At 46.5% G+C, this 26,011-nt stretch overlaps 1 protein-coding gene and 1 long non-coding RNA gene across 2 annotated transcripts in view; both read left to right on the top strand.

Annotated features, from left to right (window-relative positions):
• The window catches only part of LOC117307869 (uncharacterized), a 60,316-nt gene extending 35,864 nt beyond the window's left edge, over positions 1–24,452 (top strand). Inside the window, exon 3 of the long non-coding RNA XR_012325603.1 lies at positions 24,332–24,452. This is a non-coding gene — a long non-coding RNA (uncharacterized lncRNA). The remainder of the gene's footprint in view (positions 1–24,331) is intronic.
• Positions 17,570–18,737, top strand: LOC101330905 (phosphatidylethanolamine N-methyltransferase). Its single transcript, XM_004321120.4, is given in 2 exon segments — positions 17,570–18,001; positions 18,004–18,737. Coding segments are annotated over 2 exon segments (450 nt in total). The 5' UTR covers positions 17,570–17,857; the 3' UTR covers positions 18,310–18,737.
• Positions 24,453–26,011: the final 1,559 nt, after the last annotated feature.

Raw genomic sequence — 26,011 nt, 5'->3', positions numbered from 1 at the left:
GGGAGGGAGGGGCAGTGATCAGACCCAAACACTCTGGGTTTGCTCCCCACCTGGTTCTCAGGGGCTGGGTGAGCCTGGAGGCTGCTGTGTGCGGCACGTGACAGGGAGAGGGGCCTGCAGACCTCTGCAGCCTCTCTCACCAGGGGCTCATCCAGCACTTCCTGCGTGCCCGCTGGGTGCCAGGAGCTGGGGGTACTGCAGGGAGCAAGCCCGCCCCCTGCGGGAGCTCACTTCCTTGAGAAGTCAGCTATCCAATTAATTATGCAACTTTAAGTGGTATTTAATTCCAACGATGAAAGTATGAGAGTCGACAACGGAGAGACCCACCTGGTTAGCCGGGGTTGGGGGTGACAGTCAGCGAGGACCTTCGGGAGGGAATGACGTTTGATGTCTGGAGGAAGCTGCGGGAAACAGAGGAGGAGAAGGAATTGCAGGCAGAGTTAACAGTGCCCTGATGGGCCAGGGGAAGGAAGGGGTTTGGCACGCGGGGGAAGCTGAGGCAGGTGGGGATGGGCATGGTGCGGCAGCCGAGGGCTGTGGTATGAGGAACGCCAGGCCGCCAGCCAAGTATTTCAGCAGGACGGTGATGTGAATAGACTTGTGCTGTAAATCGGTCGCTTGGCTTCTGGATGGGGAAGAGACCGGGGTGGGGGGATGCCGAGTGGGGTGGCAGTAGTGAGACCAGTTGGGGCTACTGCAGTAGACCAGATGGGGGCGGTCACAGGGGCCCGGACTCAGAAGTCAGGCTTGCAGACGGAGAGGAGGGGACCAGTTCAAGGTGACTTCTGGTGACAGATGTGGTTAGTTCTTGATTGGTCAGTATCTCTATTCATTGCCTCCTCGTATCTTCCTTGCCCCCTGACCATCCCTTCTAATTTGTTCAGCTTCTGATTGTAACAAGGGAAATGGTCACACATCCCCAAGGGTGCGTGCCCTTTCACCTTCTCACATAGACCTGCGCGATGACCCCATACATAGCACATCCTTGTGAGACCCGAGGTTGCCAATGAAGGTTTATTTCCTCTTGGGTTCCTGTATTAGTCAGGATGGACTAAGTGTTGCAGCAGTAAGCAATTTCCCCATAATCTCAGTAGCTTAACAGAACCAAGGCTGGTTGACTGGGAATGCTGTCTGTCCAACAGTGGAGGGCTTTGATCCACACAATCACAGGGACCAAGGCTGGTAAGAGTGCCTCTGTCTTCAGGCTGAAAAACCTGGAACATGCAGCCTCCTTAGCCTCTGCAACAAAGGAGGGAGACTGGAGGCTCACTTATGAGCTTCTCCCCCATGTGTCACTGCCACTCATATTTCATTGGCCTGAACTAGTCATCATGGCCCTGTCGTACAGCAAGGATGCCAGGAGATGCACGAAAGCCAACTGAAATAGTTGATGATCAGATGAGACATTCGGGGAGTATTTCTGTTTCTGTGACAAGCCCAGATTCAAGGCAGACGAGACCCAACCAGTGGGAATCGAGAGAGCTGGTGAAAAGACTCACAGCTTTACACATCACAGGAAAGGTGGTTCTATTACAGGGGGGCTAGTTTCCCACAGCCTGGAGAAAAATGCCCAGAACTCAAGTAAAGACCCCAAAGCTATTTCTCCTCTTGTATTTCTCCCCCTCCTCTTCCCCTCCTTCTCTTTTTTTGTTTCCTCCTTTTCCTTCTCCTTCTCTTTCTCCTTCTCCTTCTCCTTCTCTTTCTCCTTCTCCTTCTCCTTCTCCTTCTCCTCCTCCTCCCCCTCCCCTCCCCTCCCCCTCCTCCTCCTCCTTCTTCTCCTTCTCCTTCTTCTTCTTCTTCTCCTCCTCCTCCTTTTTTTTCCTTAAAATCAACTCACAGTACTTAGTAATAGTTTAATCTGCTTAAGGCAGTATGTGATTTTTCCCCACACCAAAGCCATGTCTGATGGGGCCACAGCAGGTCTCTGCAGCCCAGGGTCTCCCTGGACCACTACCCACCCTTTCCCAAGCGTGGCACAGCCTGGTGTAGCCCTGCCCTTTGCCCTTCGCCATTGTGATCATCAGCCTTCAGATGGCCTCCAGCGATTCTTGACTCTGTTCTATTCCCTCTTGGGACTGACCTGTGTAACTAATCTTGTGGAACAGACAGAGTGTGACTCACAAGGCTAGGTCATACAAGACACAGTCCCTTCTGCCACATTCTCTTATGGGTGACTTGCTCTGGGGAAGCTGACATCAGTCTTGTGACGCTTGGGCACTCGGGCAGCCCCCCATGGAGACGTCCACATGTGGGGAACTGAGGCCTTCCGCCCACAGCCAACACTAACTTGCTAGTCACATGCAGGAACCATGTTGCAAGTGGACCCACCGCCCTAGTCAAGCCTTCACATGACTGCAGCCCCTGCTGACGTCCACCTGCAATCTTAAGAGAGACCCTGAGCCATAAACATGCAGCTGAGCCACTCCTGCATTCCTGACTCACCAAAGCCACGTGAGAGAGTAAATGTTTGTTGCGGGAATTTATTATGCAGCAATAGAGAGCTAATAGACGGAGAATTCATCAGACCTCCCTTTATCCCCCTGAGCCCTTCTGCCACAGGGCACTCCCAGATTCACCAGCAGGGTGAACTGCTCCAGCCGTTGTGTTCCCATAGTTCAAGGCTTTTCCCTTGAGTTCTTAACTGTATTAAAGTTGTTTTTTTCCTTGCCATCCCTTTTCACTTGAGGATAAGCTCCTTGAGGCCAACGATTCGGTCTGGCTCAGCCTTGGAACCCTCAGGATCTGTGGCATATAATAGCATACACACACGACAGAAGTATGTAGTTTTACTTCAAGCAACATGGTTTTAAGAGCTTTACATATGTCAACACGTTTCATCCTCACATAACCTTACGATAGAAGCACTGTTGTCAGCCTCAGTTTTATACCTGAGGAAACCGAGGCACAGAGAGGTTAAGGGACATGCCCAGGGTTGCACAGCGTGTAAGTAGCAGAATCAGGATTGTGAACCCCAGTGTTCGGGCTCCAAACCCCTGCTCTTATCTTGCTCTTCCATCCAGTTTGGACAGTGTTTCTTGGAAGGGAATAAAAACATGTCAGGCAGGCCAAGGGCTTAAGGGACTAGGGCAAAAAAGATTTATTAGAGGGAGAGCAGTAAGCACAGTAAGTCAGGGAATGACAGGAAAAGACAAATGGACAAAGGTTAGACGGTCTGAGAAATAAAAAGAATGTTCCTGCCTGGCAGAATACTTCTTCCAAATTCTAGATTAGAAGCTCAATTTCAGTTTGGGATTAAATCTATGTAACTGCAGACAAGGGGTGAATCTTGTGGACTGTTAAGTCAGGGAAGTCTGAAATAAAACTAGCTCAGAGGAAGTCTTTAGTATTTCTGTTTGTTTTTATATCTATCTGGGACGAAAGCCTAGGTCATCCTAGCTCACGGCTTCCTTTAGGGCCCTTTCCAACTCCGTGTACCTGAGGAAGTGTGGAGAACAGACCAGCAGACATGGGACATCTCTGTGCTTCCTGCTAAGGGATGCCGCAGGCCGTCGCTTTCTGGTGTATGCCTGCAACAGAGGGCAGGAAGGCAGCACTAAGCAGGCAGCAGGCGGGAGTTGAGGACGGCAGCGTCAGCAGGAGAACAGAAAACACCCGTCAGAAAAGCTGCCACGGGCCAAATAAGGTCCAAGACAGCCATGTGTGCATAGGCTAAATTCCTCCTGGCTTTGGTCCAGGCTATTAAAACAGAGCATGTGTTTGAAATATTTAGGAAGAAGCCTAATTGTCTTCACAGCCTATGAAGTGTGCTCTTGGGTAGAAGATCATTCTCATGGCAGGACGCTCTGTGGGGAAGCTTGTACAAGGGGAGGAATGTGTTTGTCTGCAGACTTCACCTGCTCCGGTGATGTCTGATGCACGGGAACATCCACGGAGGCCGTACCTGCCGCATCTGTCGCCTATGCATTGAACCACTCGCGCTAGGCTCTCAGTTTTTAAGCCATTAGTAGCAGCAAGATTGGCCTGGACCACGTCGATGGTGGAGTAGGGGAGAGTGACCGGCTGACGACAGTGGGCAGAGGGAAGAAGAAGGCCTGTTTCCGGGCTGAGAGGGGAGCTGCTTGCTAAAGGGTACCCTGAGCAGGGGCTGCCTGCCTGCATCTGCTGCGGCTCTGGTAGTCAACCCAAGCTTTGAACTGCCTCCAGGGACTGCTGTCCTCGTCTTTCACGTCATGACCCTCTTCAGCACGGTGTCATTAACAGCATCATCTCAGACTTTAGCAGAGGGTGGTTTACACTATGAGAGTACAAGGTACATAGAAAATGACAGGTGCACAGAGCACTTTATCAGCCTCACTGCTTTTTTGCCCTTAGAACAGCACGTCCTGCCTTGGGCCACAGGCAATGTAGGCTGGCCTTGAGGAGCTGGGAAAGAAGAGCTGCCCCAGGCCTTTCTCGTGCCTTTCTTAAGGATACTGGTCATGACTCATCCACCACAGGGGGACCGATGGGGATTCCACCACGGGTCAGCGCTAGTCAGAGGTGCTTTTTCCAAAGAATGCTCTCTTTGTGTCCAACGGACAGTCTGAATTGTAGAGCTGACTGGGCTACCTCCTTTGTTTGTTTGTTTGTTTATTTGTTTGCTTTGGTTTTGGGTTTTTTTGGCCACACTGCGCGGCCTGTGGGATCTCAGTTCCCCGACCAGGGATTGAAGCCAGGCCCTTGGCTGTGAGAGCACGGAGTTTTAACCACTGGAATTCCCCTCCTTTGTGATGGCTGGAGGGACACCAGAGCCAGAGTGCGGCCTGGCCCTGCAAGCATCCATGGTGTGCGGGGTGTCATCTAAGTGGCTAGGAGCAGGTATGGGATGAGGAATTTGGAGGGTCTGGCCTGAGCCAGCACCCAGAGGCTCCGAGACAGGAGGTGATGGGGGGAGAAGAGGCTGAAAGGAGACAGTGGTAGAAAGGAGGTGTGTGTAGAGGGAAGGAGCGTGTGAGCGGGTTGAAAGGTCAGCACTCCAGGAACGTGAGGCACGAGAGCCCTGCCTTGGACCTGGTGACCTTGAGAAGCACAAGGTCTTCCTTGTGCTCCTCCCAAGCTCTTATCCCTGATACACGCTGTCTGAATCCCTAGGGTGCATATACACAGAGGGTTCCGGAAGGCAGAGTTTGCGGGTGTGGCCACAGTGTGTGGACGGGTCTCCTAGAAAGACGGGCTGCTGTCTGCGCTGCTGGACGCAGCAGCTGTTGGAGCCCCTTTAACTTTACGGGGGGAAGGGTGGGGACCTGGTCATAGGACCTGGGGAAGAGCTTGTGGCCTCTCAAAGCCTTTATTCCATGTCTTTGGCTTCTTATGAAACAGGCCTAATACCACCAGACTAAGGAGGTAAGGGGGTGGACGTAAGGAGGTAAGCAATCAGTCTGAAATTTGTAAACGTGGGTCAGGGCTGCAAAATGGAAATTCTTGTGTGAATATTTTTTTTGAGCCAGCACTTGAGGGACCTGATTTTCTTAGTAGAGTAATAACAAACATTTCCTTCATTAATGATGTGATGTAAATATTTTCTTCATGTGAAAGTCACTGAATTTACAATAAAATAAATACATTTAAATACCAACTTGTATTTTAGTAACTGACATTAGAAGGAAAAAGACCAAAGATCATGGCGGGACCCCTGTATTTGTTGTAGACTAGCTAAATCATCACCTGGGTGTTTCTGCTGTTGCTTGCAAACTGCTCCATGCACAAAGACACTATTTTAAAAATTCTCTCCATGGCTTTAAAATTCACAATTTTATCAACTTATTCTTATCAGTTACTGTAATACAATTTTTTGTCTAACCTCTACTTGTAGCATAAGTTTTGGAAACAAGATTGTTCTTAAATTTTACTCCCAAACTTGACAGTGTGACCTTGGGAAGCCTTGCTTTCTTCTTGAAGTTTTTGATGTTCTGTGTGCAAAGTGGGTATAACTGAGTCTTTCTCAGATCTGTCTTGAGGAATTAAAGAAATAACACATGCAGAAGCACTCAGATCAATTAAAAAGTCTCTATCTACCTTTGCTTCCACTTTATCTGATTACCTAGGTCAAAAGTTTACCTGACTCATGGAAAAAAAGAGACCCAGCTTTTCCAAGTGGGACAGATTACCTAGCTGTGCTTTGTATCTTGGGTCTGTTCCTCATCATTTGGCTGTGTTCTGGGTGAGCACTGAAAGGGGTAGATAAATTAATGCAGGAAGGAAAAGAAAAAAGACTCACGCTTGGCAGGCACAAGGGCAGTGAGAGAATCCTGTGATTCTGGCCATACACTGGCTTAAAGACTACATTTCCCAGCTGCCTTTGCAGCTGGATGTGGCGAATGAGACATAAGAGGAAGTGTTGTATGGGGATTCTGGGTAGGTCCCTTAAGGGATTATAGTTTAGCTGGGTGGTACAATTTCCCTTTTGCCTTTCCTCTTTCCCCTTTCTGGAATGTGGATAGGGTGACTGGAAACACAGGTGACTTTGGCTGACGAGGTCATGCACTGAGGATGGTAGAGCAGAAAGATGGAAGGAACTCATGTGCTCCTCCAGGTGAATCCAGGTATCCTGAGCCACAGGTGCCTCCACTTATTTTAGGCACAAAATAAGCATTGGTATCACACCATCTCCCAGGGGCTTCTCTAAGATGAGATAATGTGTATAAAATATTTAGGGTAACGGCAGGCCCACAGAAGTAGGTATCAAGTGTTATTAAGGTGCTGTTCCCCAGCTGGGAAGAAGTTCAGTTTGGCTGGTTAGTCCCTGATGACCTTGTGGAGCTACTGTACTAGTCCTGGACCACCCACTTTCTGTCTCTGATGTGTGAGAATAAACCCTCCTCTCTTTGAGTTGCCATTATTTTGCGATCCTTCTTAACTATAGGCTGAATTTAATTCTTAATGAACATATCTGCCAAACTATTCTATCAGAGGTGACCACAGGAGCAAAGCAGACCTATTTACTACATTTCCCTTCCTCTCAGAGTCCCATCTAGGATGCAACAAGGAATGCTGCTTTCCTTGTCTGTCATGGTTTAAGCGTTTTCATAGAGTTTGTGTGTTCCTAGTCCCAGAGTTTGTGTGTTCCTTCTCTGTTATTATAGGCAGAAACTACCTGGTTATCAGTGGCCGGAGTTGGAATGGCTGCTAACCCATATGGAGTCTTTGCACAAATCAGAAAAAGGTACCCCTTTCCTAAGACACCTCTCTGTCACTTGCAATAAAAATGTCTTCATGCAAATTGACGTTGCTTGTGATGAGAAGTAGCGTTGCACATGATGCTGCCTGTATCACCATTTGTAGGCCCCTTGAGCCTACAAATGGTGGGTTTCTGCCCACCATGGGGTCAATGTTCAGGACAGCATGTGACCTTGAACTTCTTCTCCTAGGCCTTCCACCCATACCTAACACAGACCTTAGAACAGCCCAGCCAGGGGGCCAGGAGCAGAAAGGGGCCATGACTGTGTTGCATGGGGCAGAAGACAGGTTCTAGCAAGTCCCTGCTGATTAATGACTTTTTACATGAGCAGCTAATTTCTGTCCTAATCACTTGGACCAGTGAATTGGCAGAAGCACTGCGGTTACTCACATTCTGGCCCATGTTTCAAGCTGCCTGGCAGGCTGAGGCTGTTGCTTGGCAGGCTGTGTGTGCACGGTTGGCTCCTGCAATCACCCCCTACCTTGGAGCTCTCTGGGAGTCCTGAGCTCCCTGCGTTCCCCATGTTGCTTTTGTTGTGAACAAGATAGATGGGGCTTACATAAATATCATCTCTGCAATGGAAAGAGAAAACCCAGGACTTGATTTTGTGCTTTTCAAATGATATTCAGTCCAGGTTTCCAGTGCTGGCTTTAGAATAATCCCCCTTTCCCTCTTTAGCAATTTCCCACACCTCTGCCTGCCCACCCACAGGGGATTGAAGGAAATGGGGGAAAATGGCCAAAGCCCCAGAAGGAAAGGTGCCAGAGCTGTGAGATAGCTGCTGTCGACTTTATAGGCTGGCCAATGTGGGTCTGAAGAAATATGATCTGACACAGAAAGGACTCATGTGACTTCAGAAATCACCAAGTTTGTTGTGAGAAAGTCACTTGCCCTAAAAAAATGTTGCGTTCCTTGTCTGTCATGGTTTAAGCGTTTTCATTTTATTCTCTGTTTTATTTTAAAAATACGTTTTTAGTAGTTTCAATTTGTTTTGCGAACAAAGAATATGACAGGACAACATAAGTTCTTTTGAAATTGCACAATGAATCTTGGTAGCAAGTTGCCCATTCTGAAGGATATATGTCTTAGGTTGCTACTACACGGAACTGTCCCCTGGTGAATTTATTTAGATCCTTTATTCTTGTTTTTCCTGGTCCCATCTTATTGGTAGCTTATTTGAAAGCTCTGGTTTGTCAATGTTAGGTTTTTTAAAAGGTAGCAGCCAGTAGGCCAAAGGTAAATCTTCTTTATAACTTGATGCATATAAGATATTATTATAAAGTAAGGGAATTAAAACATTATTTACAACACAACTGTATACAATAAAATAAATGCTGTTTTTTTCAAAGCAGCTTCCTAGGGGATGTAGACTTATTCTAACCAAGCCCTCAACGGGCCTAGTTCAGAATTGATCTGGAACTTTCCTCCCTAAATTCCCCCAGAACCCCAGGATGGCTCACAAGAACACCAACTGGCCGGGGTAGAGATGCGTCTTATTTCTGGTGCCCTTTTGGCTCTCCACTTGACTTCAAATGACTTCAGACTGTTTCCAGAAAGCTAACCTGCCCTCAGAGGACAATTTGCAACAATTTAGAATTCTCATCAGAGAGGCCACAGTTCTGAGGGACCTCCCAAAGTGTAGTTTGAAGAGTGTTTTGAGTGAGGAAGCTTCATTTGGTTGAGCATGTGACCTTCCATGGAGAGGACGTTGATGGGAAATAGTCACTGATAATACGAATTCAGATGTCTTTTCAAAGAGCAGTTTTGAACAGTGCATCTGATCTGATTCTAACCATGGTCTGTCCTCCCATCGCAAGTGGGAAGAACAGAATTGACCCTCCCTGACCGTAAGAATTAGACTGAAAAAGGGAGCTTTCATTCCCGTCCATTTAATCTAAGTGAAAGTTGAGTCATAGCTGAAAAAGGAATGTCAAACTTTGGTCAATACTAAAGCCTTCTTATGAATCACATGCTTTTAAATATTTTGATTAATAGAGGGAAAATGAATCACATAGTGAAAGAATTGTATTTTCATTAAAATGCACACATGTAAAAATTAAAGGACAGGGGAGAGGAAATAGCCCAAGACTTTCCGAGTTGATCCAATCAAAACAATGGAGTCAAAAGATGCTCAACACTGCTAATTATTAGAGAAATGCAAATCAAAACTACAATGAGGTACCACCTCACATCAGTCAGAATGGAGAAAAGGGAACTCTCTGACACTGTTGGTGGGAATGTAAATTGGTACAGCCACCATGGAGAATGGTATGGAGGTTCCTCAAAAAACTAAAAATAGAGCTACCACATGATCCTGCAATCCCACTCCTGGGCATATATCCAGACAAAACTGTAATTCCAAAAGATACATGGACCCCAGTGTTCATTGCAGCACTATTCACAATAGCCAAGACAACCTAAATGTCCATCAAGAGATGAATGGATAAAGAAGATGTGGTACATATACACAATGGAATACTACTCAGCCATAAAAAAGAATGAAATAATGCCATTTGCAGCAACACGGATGGACCTAGAGATTATCATACTAAGTGAAGTAAGTCAGAAAGAGAAAGACAAATACCATATGATATCACGTATATGTGGAACCTAAAATATGACACAAATGAACATACATATGAAGCAGAAACTGACTCACAGAGATAGAGAACAGATTTGTGGTGGCCAAGGTGGGGAGGAGGGAAGAATTAGGAGTTTAGAATTAGCAGATGCAAACTATTATATATAGAATGGATAAACAGAAAGGTCCTACTCTATAGCACAGGGAACTATCCTGGGATAAACTGTAATGGAAAAGAATATGAAAAAGAATGTATATATATATATGTATATATGTATAACTGAATCATTTTGCTGTACAGTAGAAATTAACACAACACTGTAAATTGACTATACTTCAATGAAATAAAAAAACAGAAAAAACCCCCAAAAAACGATGCAGTAGTTTGAGGCCCTTCTGGCAATCGGCGTGTGCTGTGGTGTCTCAGCTGAGGTCCATGGACTTAGGGGTCTCTCTTTGTAAGAACAAGCAAAGACAAGAAATCGGGAATCAGTCAAATGCTCGGGCCTACCAGAGACCCGGAGCAAGAGGGATGGGTGCCTTAGCCACGTCCATCTGTCCATCCATCCGATGGTCATGACGCTTTCAGGAGCCCTCTCTCTGTTCTGTTGGCTGGGGGCTACAGTGAGCAGCCCAGTTTCACCTGTTTTCAGTGCCCCTCTTAGATCCGTGGGTAGGACTCAGAGAAATGCCTCCTGAGAGAATGAGTCCAGGTGATGCAAATATTAAGAAAGGCAACAAAACCTCTTTACCCTTCACCTCTGGAGTCCTGGGGTGCAGCCTGCACAATTGCTCATGTCCGGGGCTCAGAAGAGCCCATGCGCAGTTCAACGCTCTGCTCTCGCTGTCTTGAACTCCTGAGTCCAGGCATATCTCATTTGAAACCAATTGAAGGTTTGTGGCAACCCTGTGTTGAGCAAATCTATGGGCTCAATTTTTCCAACAGCCTTTGCTCGCTTTGTGTCTCTGTGTCATACTTCAGTCATTCCCACAATATTTCAAACCTTTTCATTAGTATACTATTTGCGATGGTGACTGTGATCAGTGACCTCTGATGTTACTATTACAAAAAGATGATGATCTGCCGAAGTCACAGGTGATGGTCAGCATTTTTTAGCAAAAAAGTACTTTTTATTGTTATGTATATGTATTTTTAACATAATGCTATTGCACAGTTAATAAACTACAGTAAAGTGTAAACATAACTTTTATATGCATTAGGAAACCAAAAAAATTTTGTGTGACTCGCTTTATTGCAATATTCAACTTATCGCGGTGGTCTGGAAGCGAGCCCACAATATCTCCAAGGCGTGTCTGTGGTTTTTGAAGAAGGGGCCCCGGTTTTCATCTGCACTGCAAATTATGTAATTTATCCTGGTCATCAGTCACCTCCCAAATAACAATTTGCTGGTGCCTGCTTGGTCTAAAAGAGATCACGTGCCTTCAGAAAAGCTGTTCTAGTCTGTCATAGTTAAACATTCAGTTCAAGGGTTATTTACAGTATGTTTCAGCCACGTGAGGACTCTTGGTAGATAAACTTGAGAAGGCGTGTTACAGATACCAGCAAGCGTGGGGAGGCCGTGCAGGTCACCCTCAGATAATGGAAATGGCAGGAGGACCATCTTTTTGTCAACCTCTCATTTCTACCAGGAGCTAATGACACGACTACAGACAGGCCAGCTGTCCCCAGATGGTCATTTACAAACCTGCTGTGAGTCTGAAAGTCAAGAAGCCGCCCTCGAACCGTGGACACATTGACGGTTGTCAGTGATCTGTTGAGCTGAGTGCCGTCTCTCTGATCATTGAACTCAACTGCCTTGCAGCGCTCAAGGTTGTAGGTTTTCATTTCCCCTCTTTTCTTTTCTTTTTCTTTTTTTTTTTTTTTTGTGGTATGCAGGCCTCTCACTGTTGTGGTCTCTCCCGTTGCGGAGCGCAGGCTCCGGACGTGCAGGCCCAGAGGCCATGGCTCACGGGCCCAGCCGCTCTGCAGCATGTGGGATCTTCCCAGACCGGGGCACGAGCCCATGTCCCCTACATCGGCAGGCGGACTCTCAACCACTGCGCCACCAGGGAAGCCCTCCCCTCTTTTCTTAAAATTAAAATATGCCACCACCTGGTGACAGGGGAGCCTTGCTCAGGTGGCCTCTTCTGAAGTCGAAGGCCAGCCTTTTCCCTCCATCCACTGAGACAGCATCCAGGGGGTGTGGGCTTGGCTGACAGCCCCCCAAGGTTCCTCCTCACTCACCTCAGCTTCCTCATGGGTCCCCAGGCACCCCAGGCCTGGTCTGTACCAGCACAGTGACCGCTGAACACCGTCCCAGGCTTTCCTGGGTATCTTTCTTATTTTTAATTTAAAAAAAAATTATAGCAGCTTTGTTTGTTTGTTTATTTATTTATTGGCCGCACACATGTGGGATCTTAGTTCCCTGACCAGGGATGGAACCCGTGCCCCCTGCAGTGGAAGCGCGGAGTCTTAACCACTAGATGGCCAGGGAAGTCCCCTACTCGGTATCTTTCTAACTCTCCTCACCAGGCTCCCCAGTTCTGTCGTCTCTCTTTCTGCCTCTGCTGTGATCCCCCTGGTTCCTGCGGTCAGCATGGGGCAGAGATTTGGAACTGGAGCCTTTAGACCCGTTCGAGACCAAGCTCTGCTGTTCAAAAGCTGTGTGATACTGGGCAAGTAACTTAACTTCTCTGTGTCTCTCTTTCCCAACTTATAAATAGGGAGGATAACTGTGTTGACCTCACTGAGCTGGTTAATCTCTGTGAAGTGCTTTAGGGCAGTGCCTGGCCCGTGGCAGGTTTAGAGGATGGGTGTCGTCTCTGACTTTCCCATGTAGAAACCAGGCCCAAGTCGGGTACCCAGTAGGGTAGCACGGTGCCCAGCCCAGCCACAGGCAGCCCACATTTCAACAGAAGGCATCCTGAGACGGCCCAGGGTGGACCTGAGTGCTCCTGCCAACGGCTTTTGTCCCTCGGGTGGTCTGCAGACGCCTTTGCTGTGGACGTGGAGCTGAGGAAACAAAGCCTGGATCCTTATCAGCAGCTTGGAATGAGCAGAGGTGTGAATGGAGCGAGGCCCTGTGTTTACAGAATGTGTAAGTAGAGAGAGAGCATTTGGGGTGTTTGAGGAAAGGGCCGATTGGGTTGTCAAAAAGGTTTCTGAAACTTAGAATATTTTTGAAGAAATCAATTGTAATGCTCTTTAATTTATATGCAGCTCATCTCAGAAATAATTATTAAATTATAATAACAACAATGATAATATGACTACTACTAATAGTAACAAAGCACGTTTATTAGATGTTGGCAAAGTGCCAGGCCCTGGACACACAATTTCTCATTTGACCCTCAAAAAACCTCCGTGGGAATCAATTAATATGTTGTAGAATTAGAAGTCCTAAAATAACTGTACGTTTTATTTAATAGCAGCAGTAATATGATCAGTGTATATACTTTTCTGAATAATGAAATACACAGTTATAAACGGTACACAAACATAAATGTGTTAGGGAAACTCATCGGAGCTTGTTGGCATGATAGTGTGTGTTACAGTATCCTATGTTGACATCCCCGACTGACACAGGAGGACATGGGATCCTGGGAGCTGCGTGTCATTTCCCAGATCACTGCCCCTGAAAGGAGGCTGCCTGACTCCAGGCTCCCAGCCTTTCCGAGACCTCCTGCCTCTCTCTCTGCTCACCGATTCTATGAGAAGCTAAAGTGACTTAATAGCAGCTGTTCATCACCTCTCAAGTGCTTGAAAATAGTTCTCCTAAGCAAGGAATGCTTTTTCCCCCAAACTATAGTGTGAAAAAAAAAACCTCCCCTGATTTCCCCACGTCTTTGGATGGGGTCCGTGGTCATGCACACACATCATTTCACGCATGTTGAAAGGAAAAGCAGTTGTCAGTGTTGGTTGTTCTTGGAGATTAAAATCATAGAAAAAGAGGACTTTGCATTTAGACAGCAAGAGTTCCAGAAATGATTTAGCATTGTGTCACCTTACAGATGGCGACCAGTTCCCCGGGGCAGCTGGTGAGTCTCTCCACAGTCTTCTGCCCACGTCCCCCCCCCCAAGCTGCTGTGTCCTTGCTGGGTTCTCATCAATCCTAGGTCTGGCTGGTGCAATGCCGGGAAGGGCACGTCGGTGGTATGGAGGCTATGTAGGCTGAGTTGGACGGAATAGCAGCCTCACAACCCCCTCTCAGGCTCCATCCAACCTGCTTCAGGTCAAACCTGCCTGAACTTTCTGAATCACCTGGAAAAGTGCTATCCAGGCCCGGACAGCTCACTTTACACCCAGCAAATGGGAGGAGTCAGGAGAAGAGCTGTCTCCTTTGAGGCTCCTGCCCTCCAAACACACCCTTGTCTTCTACGTCCTTCAGAGCTCCAATGCTGCTTCTTCCAGGGAGCATCTCCTGATTCCCCGTCACCACCACAGGGCTGGATACCTCTCTGTGCCCCTTTGGTCCCACTGCACAACTGACCCCTGTTCTCACCGTATTGGATTGAAATTCCTGGTCCTGTGGCTGGCCCCTCGTTTCTCCTAGTTGGGGAGAACAGGGTCTTAACTGCCTTTGCATTTCTAGCTCATAAGAGGGGCAGTTATTCATCATTGCTTTCTTACCCTGCTTAGCTTAGTCTTCCTTAGTAGATGGAACTCTGTCCTGCTAGTTCCCTAGTCTGGAAGTCATGGGCAATGGAGTCAGTCTTTGGCATTTTGACAAGAGATGACCTTTGTGACTTCATGCCCTAGCCACAGTCCCCTTCTGGATCTGTCCCAGTGGGCGTCATGACAGCGTGTCATCTCAGGAAAAAGTTATTGTACCTTACTGAATCTGTAACCCACATGACTCAATTTCTCCCTCTTCCTCTCCTCCCTTCTTCCTATTCATGTTTTCTTTTCTTACTATAACCTTAAAAAAACCCTCCTCATTATTTGTTATTAATTGCATTTATATCCTAGTTTGTCCATGTTATTATTATTTTTTGCCATGAAAAAGTTGTTGTTATCGTTTTGAAATGTAGTTGAACTGTTAACTTTTTTACAGTTTCTGAATTTTGAATCATAATTAGAAGCAACAGGATTGTAGAATTAATTTTTTTCTACAAGATACATATGGAAATCAGTTTCTTACACGCTAAGCAATCTGTACAAGTCCTCTTGGAATTCATTAGGTTGGATTTTGACCTTTTCTTTTGAGTCAGGTCATTATTTGCAAACCCTCTGCATTCAACGACATCACAAATGTGCATGATACGTTAAAGATGGGTCTAGCGCCCTTCAGCTAAGAGGAAGTGCACCGAGAGATCATAAGACATTTATCAAGTGTTATATCACTAGTTGAGTGGCGGTTAACCCCACCACTTTTCTCTGACTAGTATGATTTCCCACATAGGGAGTTTCTTCACTTGCGTTTGACTTCCTATGTGGGCTTGTACTGCATAGTCTGTCTCTCTGCATCAGACCCAGGGGATCCAAAGCTCCAAGTAGGGTGCTGGCTCCTGCTTTGTGTTTAAGAAACATTAGTTGAATCTCCAACTGCAAAGGTATGGACCTTCCAGGTGCCTTTCCATCTGCATCCCTGATGACATACTTTATCATTGAGTCGGCATCCATACGTTTCCAGGGTCCCTTGAAAAGCTGCACATGTGGTTTATAGGGTGTCAACTTAGAACGCAGTTGTGTGGAAAGTTCTACTGCAGCGTATTGGAGAGCCACTTGACGGTTCACGATGAATTTTTATTTTCAGCACCTCATGTTTTGGTCCTGACTTTAGAAATGAGGAAGCTGAGCCTCATATATAATAAGTGACTTGTCCAAGATGACCCTATTGCTATTCTAGCTTCCATAGTGTATCTGGCACATGCTGTGTCCTCAACGAAGAGCGTCTGAGGTGACATGACTTTCCCAACTCCCATTCCAGTGCCCACATCACTATCCCATGACAGGCATGATCTGAGACAGTGGTTACTGGCTGGTTTTCCTTCCAAGGTCCTCTATATCAGAGGTCCGCGGCCTCTTAGGAACCGGGCTGCACAGTAGGAGGTGAGCAGCGGGCGAGTGAGCGAAGCTTCATCTGATTTGCAGCCGCTCCCCATCACTCGCATTACTGCCTGAGCTCTACCTCCTGTCAGATCAGCGGCGGCATTGGATTCTCATAGGAGCGCGAACCCTACCGTGAACTGCGCATGCGAGGGATCTAGGTTGCGCGCTCCTTATGAGAATCTAATGCCTGGCGATCTGCGGTGGAGCTGAGGCGGTGATGCTAGCGCCGGGGAGCGGCTGCAAATACAGGTTATCATTAGCAGAGAGGTTTGACTGCACAGAGACCATGATAAATCAACTGCTTGCAGACTCACATCAAAACCCTATCAGTGAGTGGCAAGTGGAAACAAGCTCGGGGCTCCCACCAATTCTGCATCATGGTGAGTTGTATAATTATTTCGTTATATATTACAATGTAATAATAATAGAAATAAAGTGCACAATAAATGTAATGCGAGTGAATCATCCAGAAACCATCTCCCCACCGTGGTCCGTGGAAAAATTGTCTTCCATGAAACCGGTCCCTGGTGCCAGAAAGGTTGGGAACTGCCGCTCTACATGGGCAGTCAGGAAGGCAGGTATCATTCATGCTAACCCCTGCCCTTGTGTCCCACTCTCCCCTGGTGAGAAAGCCTCATTTTCCCAACATTCACCATTGGAAAAGTGTATGATAATAATAATAACCACCAAACATTGAGGGCATACAATATGCCAGTTAATGTGCTATGTATTTAATTCTCACCCAAGCCTTCTTTTTTTTCTCCTTTTCTTTTTTTTTAATTATTAATTTTTATTGGAGTACAGCTGCTTTACAATGTTGTGTTAGTTTCTGCTATACAGCAAAGTGAATCAGCTATACGTATACCTATAGCTCCTCTTTTTTGGATTTCCTTCCCATTTAGGTCATCACAGAGCACTGAGCAGAGTTCCCTGTGCTATACAACGGGTTCTCATTAGTTACCTATTTTATACATAGTATCAATAGTGTATATATGACAATCCCAATCTCCCAATTCATCCCGCCCACCCCTCCCCCCTTTCACCCAACCCTGCTTAGGTTAGTATTATTACCCTTACTTTATAGAGATGGAAATTGCGCTCAGAGAGGTGATAGAACTAGTTCAAGGCCAGACAAAGGAAAGGCTTGAGCCAGGTGGAGACATAGGTCTGTAACGGCCCCAACACTTTACCCATCGGACTTGGAATTTCCAAACACATTTTTGTTTTTCGATCTTCAGGCACGGAAGTCCTCATTTGACAGGAGGCCGTGTTCCTTTACATTGTGGGAAATGCAATGACCATGAATCACCGTTGGCGGAGAGGGGGGCTCTGATCCCTCCCTCCCGGCCATCCCTGCTCTCAGGCTGGGCCACCCACTTCTCATGGAGCCTTCAAATTCTCGGTGTCTGTGGGAAGGAAAGAGAGGGAGTTTGTTTTTCACTTTTGCTGCCATCATTAATTTTATTTAGGAAAGCACTCTGTCTTGAGAGAGAACTGTAAACACTGGGAGAATGAGAGGACCTTGGAGCGAGCTTGTGTGTGCTCCAGACTTCCGCCCGCTGACCCTCGGCTTCCTGACCCAGCAGACTGGCAGCCCCTGGGCTCACGGGACAGACATTGGCTGGAGGCCAGTGTCCGAGTTGAATGGCTCAGGCCGGACAGGCCTTCTTTCCAGCCAGAGTGGCAACGAGCCCACTCCTGAGAAGGCGCCTTGGCTTGGAAAACAAACTGTTAGACATTGGCGTCCACAGCAGGGATCTGAGGCCAGAGACATGGCCAGGAACCTTTGGGAGGCCTGGCTTTGCTGCTGGGCTGCTGCAGCTTCTCAGGAGAACCAGGCCCAGCTTAGGAAATGTCCTATCGCCCGAGAGAGCCCAGTGTCTAAGAACTGATATAATTGGGAGACCATTAAAAATTAGAATGTGATTCCAGGGCAGTGTCCCCCATTTTGCCATCCAAGCCGGCATCAAGCTGTAACCCTTTATTGTGCTGTGCGGCTCTCATCTCCCAGGGGACAGTGAGGGCAGCCCCGGCAGACCTCTGCGTTATGACCCGGCTGCTGGGCTACGTGGACCCCTCAGAACCCCACTTTGTGGCTGCAGTCCTCACCATCGCTTTCAATCCGCTCTTCTGGAATGTGGTCGCGAGATGGGAACCTAAGACCCGAGAGCCGAGTGGGGCCTTCGGGTCCCCCCCGCCCCGGCCTGCTGCACGCTGGGCGGCACCATCCTGCTTCTCAACGTGCTTCGCTCCACGCAGGCCATGCTGAGCCAGAGCCTGGACAACCCCTCGGCCTACCGCGTGGGCCTGGCACTCCTGGGAGTGGGCGGCGTGTTTGTCCTTTCCAGTTTCCTGGCTCTGGGCTTCACGGGGACCTGCCTAGGCGACTATTTCGGGATCCTGAAGGAGGCCAGAGTGACCACGTTCCCGTTCAGCGTCCTGGACAACCCCATGTACTGGGGCAGCACAGCCGACTACCTGGGCTGGGCCATCATGTAAGTCCCGGGCTCCCTCTGTGCCGCCTGGGCGATGGGTCAGCTCTCGTGCCACCGTGGAGCCCAGGGCACTGGTCAGGGTCCCCTTCCTAGAACAGGGGTCGGTAAACTCCCTATTACAAGAGTGGGAGGTCCCCGGGCTGCAGGCAGGTGAAGGAATGGCCGTGGCTGGGGGCCCCACTGCCTTGTTCATGGACACCGAAATTAGAATTTCACGTAATTTTCACGAGTCACAAAATATTCTTTTGATTTTTTAAAACAATTAAAATTGTAAAAGCTGTTCTTGGCAAAAAAAAAAAAATTAGAATGTGAAGTAGATGGCCTGAGTAGCTATGATGTTTACTTTTCTTTTAAAATACCCTCTTCCTGTCTCTCTACGGTTATGAATCTATTAGCACACTCCTCCAAGAAAAGTTTGAAAACAAATAAACATCTCCCATAATCCTTCTACCCAGAGATTTAACTTCTATCTTTTAAAAATGTACCTACCAATCATTTTATTTTGTAATTCAGACATCAGGTGTCAGACATCTCATCATAAAATGCTTTATTTTGTTTGTTTGTTTTTCATAATGAGCATTTCTACCCAATATGAACACTAGGTCTTTGACAATGACCTATGAAACCTTTGGGCTCAATGGTTTTCCTACAACATACTCATCTATTTCCATTTTTTTTTCTTACTTGAGCATGTGCTATCCGCTCCTCCCTGTGCCTCTCAGGGGTTTTCTGTGGTGGAATTCCGTCACATAGGTTGCTTTCCTCTGCATTGCCCTTTGGATCTCAAAATGGACGGCCCATTTATCTCTCTCTGCACAAGGGCACTTGGAGTTAGGAGTGTCCCTGCTTTCGCTCCCTCGTTTATCTCTGGGGCTTCAGCAAAACCACCGCCAAGCCCAGCCAGGTGTCAGCTCAGCTCTCCCTCGAGGGTCCTCCGTAAAGGAGAGGCTCCGGTGTCCTCTGTGGCCTCGTAAACTGCTGTGGTCCAGTGCGTATCTTGTCATCTGAACCACTACCATCTGAGTTGTGAAATTCACATGTTTAAAAAATTATTTGCTAGAAATTGGAAAAGCTGTTTTTCACCGTCATGTACTTGCAAACCGTTCTCGGCCTTCTGCAGAATTCACTTTTGTTTCTATCTTGCCTTTTGTCACTTGGTTTCATCCGTTGGCCACTCTTTTGTAGCCCTTCTCTATATTCCCAAATTCCTCTTGCTTCAGACCAGGATTTGGGTCTGACTTTCCACACTCTGGTTTTCGCGAGGGGGGCAACTCAGGCTCTTTTGAGAGCATACAGAGCTGGTTCACAGGTACGGGAGGAGAACTTTCCCTGTCTTTCCCACTCCCTGTCCTCTTGTGGCCTCTGTTATTGATTTTCCCAGCTCTTCACTCTATGTCCCTATGCCTCTCCTTCCATCCGGAGCCTGCAGTAGAGAAGTTTCCAGTCGTGGGGGTCACATGCCTTATCTAGTGAAAGTCTTGTCTTACGGATGCCAGAGGCCACTCACAAGCATCTAAACAATTTTTGATGTTTCTTTGAGATTCACAGATAGTAGGCGATAGTATATGTTTCACAGCATTGCTACAAATAAATGATTTAAAAAACAAAATAAGGGAACTCCCTGGCGGTCCAGTGGTTAAGACTTGGTGCTTTCGATCTCTGGTCGGGGAACTAAGATCCCACAAGCTGTGTGGCACAGTCAAAACAACCCCAAACAAACAAAGACAAAAACAAACAAAAAACAAACAAAAAGCAACAAAAGCAAAAAAAACCCCAAAAAACACAAAGCCAAAAAAATCCAACCAACAAACCCCCCAAACCAAACCCTTTTCTCCTGTGCTTAGCATTTCTACCACGCTCAATCCGGGCTTTTGAGTTTCCAGGCGCTCCGCCTATCCAGTTTTCCTTCTCTTTGACTGTGTGCTCTCCCTGTCCCCATCTTTCTTTCATGTGCTGTTCTCACCCGAAACCAGTCCAGAGCTCCCTATGCAGTTATGTCAATGTCAGGCCAGGCCGGGCCTGGGCCCAGAGACAGGGGCTGATGTGGGAGAGCCCGAGGGCAGTGTTGGTGGATCTGTGAGCTTGCTGAGTGGTCCAGGTCCTCTGACACATCCCGAGAAGACAGACCCTGAGCTCTGGCCCAGCCCTGCCACTTAGCCCTGTAACCTCGGGAAAGCCAGCCACGCTGACAAAGCTGTCGTTCCACACAGATCCAGTAGAGAGAATAATAGTCCCCACATCGTCACATGGCTGTGACAGATTAAACATACGTAATGTGTCACCAAGGCAACTGACAAAAGTAAGCATTCACTAAATGCTGACTGTTCTTCTTACGAACGATGACAACAACTCTACAGGGAAGGGCTGGCCCCCCCCGGGGCTGACAGGCACTGTGTAGGTCGCACAGGCCACCCACCCCCTCTGGATGCTGGGCTCCTGGTCCCCTGCTTCCTGGCCGGTTTTCTCCTTGCCTGGATCTTTGCACATGAACTCTGCCGCTGCTTGTGCCTTTCCTTCAAAGTTGGTCCCTGGATGCCTACCTGTAGCTCGTACCGTCCAGTCACCTCATGATACCTCTGTGGAGCTCGGTCTCTGGTGACCTGTTCCGCTCTTTGCTCCAAAGGCCCTCAGGTGCGTATTCTTGCCTTTGCAGTTACCACGGGTTCAGATGGCAAGTGTCTTGGAAACGGGAATAGGGGGTCCCCCTCATCCCATTCCTGGCCCCTGGCAGGCAGCTGGCCTCAGGGCATCTTCCAATGCTTTTCGGCCAAATGCATGAGGCGCTGAGTGAAGGCAAGGAGAGGAGGTAGATGGATCCCTCCACTTCCTTTGTCGAATCCAGCTTTAGTAGAAAGTTCCTTTCTAGCTGCAAATCCAGAGCAATTCATGTCAAGCACTTAATTTTAACATCTTCGTTTCTCTTGAACGATCCCTCAGGTCAAGCCAAAATATATCCACCTTTTAATAGTTTCATGAATTTCCTTTCAAGTCATTTCAATTGGATTCAGTACAATTCATTCGAACAAATATTTGCACAAGGATCATTAGGTGTTGGGCACTGTTATCATCACATGGCTGAAAAGGGGATGGTCAAGGTTCCTGCCAGGACAGAATTTACATTCTACAAGGGAGCAAGATGCTGAGTTGCTAACCCAAAAATACACAGGGTAAGTTAATTTTGATTAAGAGCTACCAAAACAATCACCAACACCACAAAGGAAGCTGAGTGGAATAATGGGCTGTGACTGACGGTGATGTGTGTGCGTGGGGGTGAGGCCCGAGTGGTGAGGGGCAGCTGCCTTGTGGAGACCCAGGGAGGAGCACATAGCAGAGCAATGGACGTGCAAAGGTCCTGGGGTAGCAGAGAGTCAATGTATTTCAAGGACAGAAAGGAGGCTGGAGTGCCAGAGCACTGAGGGAAGGAGGCCAGGGTGAAGAGGTATGCAGGCATCTCGATTGGAAACAGTGCTGTGTTTTCTCAGGGGCCTGGTACAGAGGAGCCTCTCTGGATTCAGTATGTGGGTGCCGACGGCTGCCATGAATCCTAGAGCCACAGAAAAGGGCATTTCTGAGAGGAATCTAAGTATAAACCCAAATAACAAAAAGATGTTATGTTCAAAATCTGCGAAAATGGATAACAAATTGGAAAAATTTTTAAGGGAGCACTTTAGGAAGTATGTTTCCTTCATTTGCCTTCTGTCATGATCTCTGAAAAGATGAAAAATGGTGATTAAAGCTCTGGGAGGAAGAGTTGAAGAACTCAGGTATCAGTTACCAGGCTTCCCTGGTGGCACAGTGGTTAAAGAACCTGCCTGCCAATGCAGGGGACACGGGTTCGAGCCCTAGTCCGGGAAGATCCCACATGCTGTGCAGCAACTAAGCCCATGCACCACAACTACTGAGCCTGCGCTCTAGAGCTGGAGAGCCACAACTGCTGAGCCCATGTGCTGCAACTACTGAAGCCTGCACATCTAGAGCCCATGCTCCACAACAAGAGAAGTCACCGCAATGAGAAGCCCATGCACTGCAACGAAGAGTAGCCCCCGCTCGTCACAACTAGAGAAAGCCTGCGCACAGCAACCGACCCAATGCAACCAAAAATAAATAATACATTAATTAATTTTAAAAAATCATAAAAAAATGATATCAGTTACCTTATTACATAAAGAAGATGTGGTATATATACACAATGGAATACTACTCAGCCATAAAAAAGTATGAAATAATGCCATTTGCAGCAACATGGATGGACCTAGAGATTATCATACTACATGAAGTCAGACAGAGAAAGACAAACATCCTATGATATCGCTTATATGTGGAACCTAAAACATGATACTAATAAACTTATTTACAAAACAAAAATAGACTCACAGACATAGAGAACAAATTTATGGTTACCAAAGGGGAAAGGGGAGGGATAGATTAGGAACTTGGGAGTAACAGATACACATTACTATATATAAAATAGATAACCAATGAGGACCTACTGTATAGCACAGTGAACTATACTCAATATTTTGTAATAACCTATATGGGAAAAGAATCTGAAAGAAAATATATATATATATATATATATATATATATATATATGTCACTTTGCTGCACACCTGAAACAAATACAGTGTTGTAAATCAACTATACTCCAATTTAAAAAAAGGTATCGGTGATCTTTTTAAATAATAAATTTATTTATTTTATTTTATTATTTATTTTTGGCCACATTGGGTGTTTGTTGCTGCAAGCGGGCTTTCTCTAGTTGCAGAGAGCGGGGGCTACTCTTTGTTGTGGTGCGCAGGCTTCTCATTGCGGTGGCTTCTCTTTTTATGGAGCACAGGCTCTAGGCTCGCGGGTTTCAGTAGTTGTGGCTCACGGGCTATACAGCACAGGCTCGGTAGCTGTGGCTCACGGGCTTAGTTGCTCCGCAGCATGTGGGATCGAACAGGGCTCGAACCTGTGTCCCCTGCGTTGGCAGGCGGATTCGTAACCACTGCGCCACCAGGGAAGCCCAGTATCGGTGATCTTATTTCAAATAAAAAAGAGGCGAAATTGGCATAAACCTTGGGCCAGATTTCTCTTGTACCAAGTCCAGAATCAGCATGTACAACTGAAGCCAATGTACCTCTCATCTCAGACTTGCGGGACATTCATTTAAGGCTCCAGACCCAGTTGTGTGCAAACAGAGGAACATTTCTAGTTGAAAAAGCTCTCAAGGACCACGGATTAGATACCCTCTCGAACAACAATAGCAACAACCACAGAGGGTTGTATTTACTGAAGAAGTCAAACCGTTCGAGAAGAGCTGTGGGGAACAGAGTCAGTGCACAGAAAACACGCTGTAAACTCAAAACGTCTTTTGGAAAAGGAGCCGGCATGGGCCAGCTTCAGAGGCACCGCAGCGTCCGCTGAGTAAGTGCTTGTTATAAGTTCTTCTCTTCTGGCGCTCTGTACTTTTTCTGATCCACACCAGCAATGATCCAGCACCCAGAGCAGACTCAACTTAAGCCAAACAAATGGTGATAAAGATGGCAGTACCATAAATTCAACCCCATGTGAAAGAAGAGAACAAAAGGAAATGGTTGCTCTTGCTTGCAGGAACACGATTTTTTTTTTTACTGTAGTTCATTTACTATGTTGTGTTAATTTCTGCTGTACAGCAAAGGGATTCAGTTATACATATATACATTCTTTTTCATATTCTTTTCCGTTATGGCTCATCACAAGATATCAAATGTAGCTCCCTGTGCTATACATTAGGACCTTGTGGTTCATTCTATATGTAATAGTGTGTATCTGTTAAATCCCAAACTCCTCATTTATCCCCTCCCCTTCCCCTCTGGTAACCACAAGTTTGTTTTCTATGTCTGTGGGTCTATTTCTGTTTTGGATATACGTTCATTTGTATCACGTTTGTACGTTTCTATTTCTGTTTTGGATGTACGTTCATTTGTGTCACGTTTGTACGTTTCTATTTCTGTTTTGGATATACGTTCATTTGTATCACGTTTGTACGTTTTCTTTTTGAGGTTCCACGTTAAGCCGCGACCCCCTCAAATGGCAACAGTGACACTTAGAATGGAGCAGCTTATCATAATCAAGTCATTCCACCTTGTGGAATAAGAAAGAAATGCACATAAGAAAAATGAATAAATGCAGCATAAGGTATTTTCTGTCCATTATTGGAGAACATTTTTTTTTTTTTTCAAGAGAGATTGAACCACAGGAACAGCTACAATTATGACACGCTTCTCAGAAGGCATTCGGGGAAAATCACGTAGTGTGGTGACAGAGCAAGTCTTTCAACATAAAAAAGCCCAGAAACTGAGCAAAAGCCTGTGTTTATTTCAGAATCACTGCATACCTTCGAGTAATAAGTGTCGCATGTTGAATCCAGCTGAAATAAACGGTACAAAGGAGAAGAGCACACAGTTATCTCCACAAACTGATAAACAGGATCCATTCTTGATGTTTCTGAGTACAAAATATAAACAAAAGTGACTTAGAAAAACAACAGACAGCGATGCAAGTTTCTAATTTCAGTCAGGAGATAGTGCATCTCACCTCCAACAAAAGGCAGATACTGTGCTTCTTCCAGAAAAGGAGCTGAAGAAAAACGACCATTATTCCACACTTACTTGTGGTTCTGATCTAACAGCAGAACCAGGTCACAGAAGACCACCTAGAAATTCAGAGCCCCTGCCCCATATTCCTCCTGAGAATCCCAGTGAATGGGCACTGAAGGGAACTTCCACGAGGTCGCACTGGGAGGAGGAAATATTACAGAGAAACGAAAAGGAAAGTCTGTAACCAAATGCGAAATTAGTCACGAACAAGAGAACTTCTTACCACAGAAGAAGAAAAGAGATTAGTGGCTCACCCGTGCATTCCTGGATGGAATGATTTCAAACTCGTTATGAGAATTCAGAATTTGGAGATGTCACAAGCTATGCTGAAACTGATTCTACCTATGATATTTTAGATATAAGAAAATTAGTCTGTGGGCAATATTTTTTTCCTTTTCAACTTCAACATTTGCTGGCTTTTAAGAAATGTATATTTGGGTTCTTAGTTCCGGTCAAAACGGAGTAGCTGCATTCTTTCTAGGTCCTTCCACTTACAACTAAAAAAAACCTCTGGACATAACACAGCAAACATAGGAAGGCTCTGAAAGGGGGAAAGAAGAAGATGAACTGTCTAGGGACATCAAGACTTGAGTAATAACATGGTGGGGAATTGTCTGTTTGAGTTTTGAATTTAATTTCTTTTGCCTCCTAAATAGCACAAACTGTTGGAAAAGTTTGTAACTCAGAACCACAAATAGATACAAACAAAAAAAGCTAAGTAAAACCTGCTTCTTCGAGTCAAAAGACTGGGAAGACGGCAGCCTAGCAGAATAGAAAACCTTTTCATATTACCAGCTCTGTATCAGTCAAACACCAACAAAAAAACTGTCTCCCGTTCCAGGATAAGAGGGGAGATAATCTTCTACACATTCCCACGTCCTGTAGGTGGAAGCATGTGATGACGCTCTGATTCCCCTGCTGGGGGATTGACCTTCTACCCAATCCCCCACCTGGTAGAAGCAGGTAGTGAGACAGGTCTGGGACCTGGGACCTTTTGCGGCAGTGCTGCAAAACTTGCACCTGGACACACCTCTCCTCGAGCTACAAAATACAAAGAAACTATGTGGGATTAAAAATAACTGT

This window comes from Tursiops truncatus, chromosome 14 (genome assembly GCF_011762595.2).
Source record: "Tursiops truncatus isolate mTurTru1 chromosome 14, mTurTru1.mat.Y, whole genome shotgun sequence".
Classification (NCBI taxonomy): domain Eukaryota; kingdom Metazoa; phylum Chordata; class Mammalia; order Artiodactyla; family Delphinidae; genus Tursiops; species Tursiops truncatus.
The sequence above is the reverse complement of the archived record's forward strand: the minus strand, read 5'-3'. Positions and strand labels throughout refer to the sequence as shown.